The sequence below is a fragment of the Lipotes vexillifer genome, unplaced genomic scaffold (assembly GCF_000442215.2).
Source record: "Lipotes vexillifer unplaced genomic scaffold, Lipotes_vexillifer_v1.1 scaffold1746, whole genome shotgun sequence".
NCBI classification, from domain to species: Eukaryota; Metazoa; Chordata; class Mammalia; order Artiodactyla; family Lipotidae; genus Lipotes; species Lipotes vexillifer.
In genome coordinates this window covers 328,642-337,735 of record NW_006791518.1, presented here as the reverse complement: position 1 = coordinate 337,735, position 9,094 = coordinate 328,642, and the positions used below count along the sequence as shown (strand labels likewise).

At 33.8% G+C, this 9,094-nt stretch overlaps 1 protein-coding gene across 3 annotated transcripts in view; it reads left to right on the top strand.

The window, feature by feature from the left end:
- The window catches only part of EPHA7 (EPH receptor A7), a 165,942-nt gene that overhangs the window by 129,624 nt on the left and 27,224 nt on the right, over positions 1-9,094 (top strand). For 2 of the 3 annotated variants that reach the window (XM_007464446.1, XM_007464447.1), the window contains exons 6-7: positions 2,503-2,627; positions 5,449-5,632. In XM_007464446.1, the coding sequence (XP_007464508.1) occupies positions 2,503-2,627; positions 5,449-5,632 (309 nt within the window). The remainder of the gene's footprint in view (positions 1-2,502; positions 2,628-5,448; positions 5,633-9,094) is intronic. The other variant, XM_007464448.1, reaches the window with a different exon arrangement.

The window sequence follows — 9,094 nt, the reverse complement described above, 5'->3', positions numbered from 1 at the left end:
AGGGAAAGATTTTTCCTGTCATGTAATTTAACTATTCTCAAGAGCCATGTGCTAGTACTTCTGTTTCTGACTCTTTTAAACGTGTGGCTTGATACAGTATTAACAAGGGATAAATTTTTAAAAATAAGAAATACACAGGAGGGCTTCCCTGATGGCGCAGTGGTTGAGAGTCCGCCTGCCGATGCAGGGGACACGGGTTCGTGCCCCGGTCTGGGAAGATCCCATGTGCCGCGGAGCGGCTGGGCCCGTGAGCCATGGCCGCTGAGCCTGCGCGTCCGGAGCCTGTGCTCCGCAACGGGAGAGGCCACAACAGTGAGAGGCCTGCGTACTGCAAAAAAAAAAAAAAAAAAGAAAGAAATACACAGGAAATCAGGAGTATAGTCACTGACAGATATGGCTCTTTGTACAAAAGAGGGAAAATACATTGTAGAGTACTGCACTGCTAGTGCTGTGTTACGGGCTTCAAAATACTGTACACTTCAAATGTGTTTTTCGGCGTCTTTCCCCCCATTTCCCAATTACCATCATTTTATTGGTAAAAGTTTTTTCCAGGATGAGATAATGAGTTTAATGTTAATGTGTAACTTGCAGAAATCATGTCTCATTTTATACTTAGATCTTGCTGCAACATATTAGAACTAAATGAGGTACATTTATACCCCAAGTCTCTGCCATATTTTGGAGGATTCAGTGTCTCGTCTCTCTCATCTTGCTGTTTAGGGATAGGAAATAAGCAAAGTGTTTTATAGTTTGACTTACACTGAAAATCACATTAAGCTATGTGTGTTGTTTAAAGAAGACCTAGAGATTGGTACCTAATAGTGCTCCCACCTATTTCCATTTAACCTGTTTCCAAATGGCACACCTCATGCCTTAAACCGTGATCGGAGACCCAGCAGCCTTACTGAGTAATTTATGTATTGACTATTGCAGTATTCTCACCTGTGCTGCATTCTGTTTTTTACTAATTAAAATTAAAATACAGATTTTATGAATGGCGTTAAGTAAATTAGACTATTAGAGATTCCTGGCTAAGTAGAATCTCATCTCACCATTAGCTGGGGAATGTGTTTCCCAAGGCTATGGCTTGGGGATGCAGCTTCTTAAACCACACAGTTGGCTGAGAGGCTAAAAATGTTATGGGTGGAGATAAATTACTTTAGAAACAAGTTCTTCTTCACTGCATATACCCAGGTTTTAAAAGTCGTGGCAAAAATAAGATTCCTTATTAGAAACTGGCTTCATTAGAAACATATCAGAAACGCATTTAGTCTGTAAACAGTCTGTTGAGTACTTCAGCTGCATGCCCCTAAAGGGAAAGTTGTTCCACTTAATCCGCCCTAGTTATGCTTTTGTTAGTAATCTGAGAGGAAATGGGAGTCATGCATCTTCCAGGTCCTTCCCTCAAAATCGTCAAACCAGACAGCAGTGACAAATGTTTTTTCTAGATATTGATATAAGAAAATATTAAGTAGAAGAAACAAAATAAAGCCAAAGGGATAAACATCAGAAGCTTGCTTCAACAGCTTTAGACCCATATAATTGCTTTTCTGTCAGCAGGATTATTAACAATTTTGGACATCTGAAAATTAAATTAACAGCCTGAAAACATTTTACAGAATGAGATAGAGCGTGATACATGAAACATAATGACCCCACTGAAATTCAGCCAAGCCAATGCAGCTACTCATTTAGACAGAGAAGATAACTAGTTAATCGTCACTGAACAAATTAGACAGAGCAAATTAGTTTGCTACATTCCACAGTCTTAGCTACCAAAAAGAGTATATGCCACTAATTAGGATGAAAGAACTCTAGCATGTTATTATCTGTATATAGAGAGAAAGCAAAACTGTAGCTTGAATTGCTTCTATCAAAGCTTGAAGCCTAGGTTACGTAGGTATAAATTACATGTGGAAGGGTCTGTGTGTGTATGTGTGATCAAGCACATATTTAAGTAACAGAAGCCTTAGCATTTTCTTGCACCTTAACCTAATGAAGTATAAAACACCCACACGCACACACATGCACAGACACACACGTGAAACATAAAAAACATTTTTTTAAAGTTTGATTCCTTTAATTGAAAATGAAAGTAGCCATTTCATATACTTTATCTGGCACAGTATTATTTGTTTCTTGTAAAAAGTGTATTGCTGTTGCATGTGAAATAAATATTTGGACTTAGAAATCATATTTTGTAGCCTTAATTAGCATTCCTTTGCTTAATTGTCATTCTCAGCCCCATCATTTCCATTTTTCACTAACTTGAACAATGCTATCTTCTGCTGTTTGCACTTTAATTTAAATTTCTATTAAGGTTTATGAACAGTAATAAGGTCCTGTTTGAATATTCATTAGCTTCTGAATTGTGAGCTATGAAAAGGTGCTTTCTTTTACCTTAATGAAACTGGCACAGCATGGGACTGATCAGTTGTGACATTTGATTTGAGGCATCCAGTGAATTTTCTCATTGTTTATTGACACATCTTGTCCAAACAGCTCCCTCGCAAGTGAGCGGAGTAATGAAGGAGAGAGTGCTGCAGCGGAGTGTGGAGCTTTCCTGGCAGGAACCGGAGCATCCCAATGGAGTCATCACCGAATATGAAATCAAGTATTACGAGAAAGTAAGTGCTAAGAACAGCTGAAATGTACAACCATGTACGATGCTCAGTGTGTCTTGTGTCATCCTACTGCACTGTCGACTAAAGCTGGCCATTATAACAGCTATTTGGATCTACTTCAAAATAGATAGTTAATTTTAGCCACTTTTAATAACCCTCTCCCTGAATCTCTGGTTCATTATTGTAATGATAGTTTCTGTGTAATAAGTTTTTGTGTTACACAGATGAAAATATTCCACTAGTAGTATGTTTAGGTATTCAAGTTTTGATGCCCTAATGATTAGATGTAGGATGTTTAGTACCACAGAAACCACAGAACCCAATGTGGTATTTTTTTTCCCTCTGTGTTTTTGAAAATGTTTCTTTTAGGGTGTCTGTTTGAGCCCTTGATGATTTATTTTATGTATGTGGTTTCGGTGATAATGACGTGGCCTCAAATAATTTTGTAGTTTGATAAAATTAAGAATATTTTCTGTAATAAATGTGTAGTGTTCTCCAAACTTCAGAGTCAGGTGGTAATATTTCACTCCTTTAAATTCCTCCTGAAATTTATTTCATATATGTTATACTAATTATGTTACCACTTCTTTATACCCTTCTCTCCATGAAAAAAATAGCATGGCTAAAAGTCAAGTACTGCCCCTTTAATCCCCTATAAGGGCTAAATTTTAGTAAATAATGACGTATCTCAGTGTATGAGTGCATTTATTTCTGACCCGTCTAGAGAAAGATAGACAGACAGACAGACACAACCCTGTTCACAAATTATTTTCTAGGCTCTACCTCTCAGAAAGACCTGATTCAAGGTTTGAAACATGGAAACTATTATTATTACTAATAGTAATAATAATAATGTGTTACTATTATTGACTTAATTAGCTGAAGTACTCTAATATACATAACCATTTTAACCATTTAGACAGAATTTCAAAATGGAAGCCTAAAGCTTTGGAAATATTTGGGGACTGAATTGACTTGATTGAATCATTTAAATGCATACAGTGCCTTGGCAATAGACACTTTTTTTTTCACTTTGATGGAAAAACAGATAGTTTAAGATTAGTTTCAACGTTCAGATTAAGTTTACAATATTTTTACTTATTATTTCCTTTATGAATGTGTAACTTCCATAGCCAAAGTTACATTTTAAATACCTCATTTTTGTACCAGAGAATACATTTCTTGTCTCATCAAATGTATTTCTAAGGGGATCCTTGTTTTTAGTGTTGGGTTTGTTATGTCTGTTTTCCAGTGAACTCTGACAGTTATAAGTCCTTTCTGAAATTTCATCAGATTTCAAAAGCAATGAAATACATTTTAAAAATATAAGTTAGGTGGTAAGTGAGAGTAAAGTTTCTTACAACGCAACACAATATTTTGCAAATCCTCGCTCTGGAATAAATTTGTTCAAATAGTTACTTTTCCATTTTACATGCCAGAAACAGTGTATCTACATTCACTGAATTTTACAAATTACAAAAAGATCTTACAAATAATACTATTGCTTTATAATGTATGTAAGCCTGTGATCTAATGTATATATCATTATGTCTTCTAATATAAGTTATGCCTAGTTCTTTTATTTGAGATAAATATATATTTATAATATCAACTCTCATTTTTATAAATGATTATAATGAAGACAATTACAAGTCAGCTTCACTAAATCCAGTTTAAGTATACATTTATTTACGCTTTTGCAAATATCATCGTGAAGGTAAATCAAACAACCAAACCAACATTTTCAGATTTCACTGAATAGTTTTATTTCTAGACACAGTTGAGCGCAGGTATTTATTATTGAACAAGTAAGAACCCGTCTAGAATTGTATATTTTGATGAGTAGTTTTTACAACTTTTTTCATAAACAACACATTAGAATCATATCAACTAAGCTTTAAATTTTTATTCACTTAACTATTGTTTTGATGGAGTGTTTTATATTCTTGATTTTTAAATTATTCCATTCTTAAGCTTATCATATGTAATATGATAAACACATTTTTAAACTCTACAAGCCTCAGTTTTCATATCTGAAAAATGGGGAAATTGAACTGAGATATTTAAAATATTGCCAAATCATAAATTATATGACACTTTAAGTTTTATATTTAAGACATTAACTTTTATATTAATAGTTTTAACTTCAAATATTCCATCAAATGCTATTTTGTAAAAGTGGTTTTATTCTGTGAGAAATACATTTTTGTTTTTAGCCACACCATGCGGCATGCACAACCAGGGATCGAACCCGTGCCCCCTGCAGTGGAAGTACAGAGTCTTAACCACTGGACTGCCAGGGAAGTCCCCTGAGAAATGCAATTTTTAATGAAAACAATTGATATGTCACTATGCTGGTGGTATTAGCTAAGTTTCTTGATTTTATAGATTTCTTCATTTTTAGCCTGTGGCTTTTTGCTTGTTGAATAACATTCAGGAACAGTATTAAGAGAACCACATTATGAAGTGAAGACCTCTACTAAACTGTAGATTTTACAAGTGTACTTATGTTTTGGTCAAAAGAACATTGGATTATATTTATGGCTAAATAGTTCTTGCCACTGTGCCCTCTACCAACAAAGCAAAGGCTCAAAACATCATAAATGTTTTAAAAAAATTATTTCTCTTTGAAATTTATAGAACAAAGGCATGTGCTCACATTTACATTTTATATTATCTGAGAAACAACTCAGTGTTCCAATATTCCACAGGGTACAATGTAGCCTTTATAAAAACAATGCAGCAAATGGAAATAAATTGCAAGAATTGGCTGTCAAATTGCCTGGTTGCAATCACAATTAAATATTCCCTGTATTGTTTCTAGGATCAAAGGGAACGGACCTACTCGACATTAAAAACCAAGTCCACTTCAGCCTCCATTAACAACCTGAAGCCAGGAACAGTGTATGTTTTCCAGATTCGGGCTTTTACTGCTGCTGGTTATGGAAATTACAGTCCCAGACTTGACGTTGCTACACTAGAGGAAGCTACAGGTAAAATGTTTGAAGGTAATTACCATCTTTGGTTTGGATTCTTACTCTCTATAACTCTGGAATATTTTTTTTTCAGTACTGGGGGCGATGATTTAGTTCAAGATGATTTTTACTTTTAAAGGTGAATGTATATGCATATGTATATATATATTCTGTGTAAAGGTTATTCAGAATAATAATTTAAAATTTGCAGTTTTGTTTTGTGATGCTATACCCTTGTGACTTAAATTAGTTTCTTTAATACAAACTGGGTTTATTTTGAAAAGATAAAGTCAGAAACAGAAGCAGGACTTGTTCAAATGTGTATTGATACAGACTGTTTTGATACACCCCGAAATGATCTTACTCTAGTTGTCAGTCAAAGCTGCCCTGAAAATGAAGCCAAATGAAGCCAGGAAAACCCCCAAATGAAGCCAGGATGTACACCAGGGTGGGCCAGAGAAAGGTGGTTTATAATAATCATGGTTAATTCAAGCTACTTACCTTTTAGCAATGATTTCAAAACTTGCCATTCAGGAAGAAGATCTTAGACCTTGTCATTCTTTTTATTTTTGTCATCTTTTTTCATTTTTATGAAATATTTCCAACATACTAAATGGCATATTTAAAGTATATGTGAAATATTAAGAAGAATAATTAATTGAATATCTCTGTATCTACCACTCAGCTTAAAAATAGAACATTAGCAATATCTCGAATCCCCTTTATCACTTTGTGTTTTCTAAGGCAACATAGGAACATAACAAAAATACATGTGTCTATAGTGTATCACAAATAAGCAGATGTATCTTAGGATGCACATCCCAGTCTGTTGTCAGAGTGCAAGTTTAGAAGAGCTTGAGTACCACTGCTGGTTGTTATTCAGCTAGGTTGAAGCCTCAGGGTGTGTTTCTGTGTTTTGGAAGTTTTTGATTTCTCTTGATATTACTCAGACTCAAGGTTTACCCAGCTGTTACCTCCTCCTCTCCTTACCAATCTAGTGTTCCTGTGGAATTCTACACAAATATTAGCTAAAAAATATTATATGATTTTCTTTTCTCAATTTTTAATAGAAAAATTTTTAAATAAATTAAATCAATACAATTTTGATCAAAGAGTTATTTCGACTTCGGGAGAATATTTTTCTAGCTCTTTTAAAAGGTAGAATAAATTGGTAAATTCTTTTGCATTAGCTAATGCTTAGTAAGTCTGCTAACAGTAGTCTTTTTTCAAAATATTTTGTTATATTTTTAAATTAAGCAGTAACTCTCAGAGCCTCAAATAATAAAACATATGTTGAAATAAATTTGAAATATAAATTGTTTATATAGAATTGTAGACACAAAAGTCATCAATTGAAAAAGATTTCACATAATATGATGTGATAAACTTATTATCATTATTCTTTGTCATCTTTTTTAAATGGAGTGTGTAAGATTAAAACTGAGAATATCTAAGTTCAATGGCCTCCCAAAATTACAGTGTTTTACACTAATATTTCAACATTTAAACATTTGAGTGGTCTTCTGTTAAATGTGTTGCAGTAGTTTTTCATTTAGACTGATCTCTTGATATTTTACTTTGTAATTTCTAATATAATAAAACAATTCAAACTATGTTTTTTTCATATTCTAATGAATAGTTCAAACTTAAAGAACCATCAATCAGCTATACTTACCCAAACATTCTTTATCAGTTAAAAGTTTAGGTTTGAAAACTTTCAAAAATGTGTTTGTACATTTTCCTGACTTCGTAAATTAAGAATATGGGGTCAAACTATTATTTATTAGTGCCAAGGTTCATAGATGTTATTTTCATTATTTAAAAATGAAGTAACTAACCCTCAGAGAAATTGAGATGAAGAAGTAGAACATGAATGAGCACATGAAATTAATGTTAATAATGAATTTTGCATTAGAAAGGATTTGGTGATTTTTTATCATCAGAATATTCTCTCCACTGGAAGGTAAAGTTGATGAAAGAACAATCCATATCTCTTTTTCTTACTTTAGTCTTGCCAGTGCCTAATATAGTGCTTGATGCATAGAAGGGAATCAGTAAGTAAGCAAGAAATGAATACCTCACAGTCATCAAAAAAACAGATTATCAGGATCAGTTGGAGCTAGTAGACGTATTCCTGGTTTCACATTTCAGCTCTGCCATGTCCATTTGTGTGACTTTGGATGAACTACTTCTCTGTGCAAAAGTTGCTAGGATACCAGTACCCAACTCTCAGAGTAGTTTGAGGATTAAATAAGTTAATGTACACAAAGTGCCAAGTACAGTGCCTAGCACACAGACAGTCTTGAATGTCAGCTTTTCTTATTTAGGACAGCCATTCTCAAGCCTTTTGGTCAAGGAACCCTTACAAGCTATTAAAAACTATCGAAGATCCCCAAATAGATTTTGACTATTTGGGTTATATTTATTTCTGTTCACCACTTTAGAAATTAAAACTGAGAAATTTTTAAAACACAAGTATACACAACACACATTTCATTAGCCATCAGAGTGATATTATCACATGTCATGTAAGTTCTCGGGAAACTCAACTGTGCACTTGTAAGCATGTGAGAGTGAAAAAGGCAAATAACATTAAATGAAAATAGTGTTGACCTTGCAGATTCCCTGGAATGTTCCTGAGGAACCCTTAGGGTTTCCCAGACACCTTTTAAGAACTACTGATTTAGCACACGTTACTGTGCTAAGAATTTGGGATGTACAGAAACACATGACACATTTGATGCTCTCAGTTAGTGAAAGAGAGAAACTTGTACACAAGTTCTGACCATACAATTGAGCACTGGTAGAGTGCATGGCCCAGTGCTATCAGAGTGTCAGGAAACAGTGATCCTCTGTGCTAGGAAGGAGGGCAAGAAGGAAGATGCCACCAAAGAGAAGTTACCTGAGCACTGTTTGGAAAGAGAACTCAGATTATTCCATTGCACATAAATCCAAAAATCCGCTTCTGCGCAGAGCCAACGCTACTGTTTTCACAATTTTTAAATCATGGTGTAGTGATTATGACACATATAAATTACTTTTAAAATGTATTATCCATGAATTAGATGAAAATATGAACCATAAATTTTGACTATGTTAAGATAAAAGTGTGACCCTGAATATATATAAAAACATGTAAGTAAATATTCACAAACTCTAATTCATCATTCACCTGAGTTCAGTTTTCTCATTGGAGATCTGTTTCTGAAGCTATGGGCAGAACAGAGCCTAAGACAAGCAAAAATTAGACCCATGGGACATATTGAATGAAAACAATTTCTACACATAACGTGTTTAATTTTTTCCTTTCTCATGAACAAAACTACTCCATTCTTTTTCCTCTCTTAATATATATTAAAAGACAGATAAAAACAAAAAACAACCAAACCAAGAAAAATACTTGAAGGCATCTTTTCTCTGTTTAATCATAGTAGGCTGTAATTCAGAAATTAAAGCTGTAAAGTTGCTTTCTTTTTTTTTTTTTTTTTTTTTTTT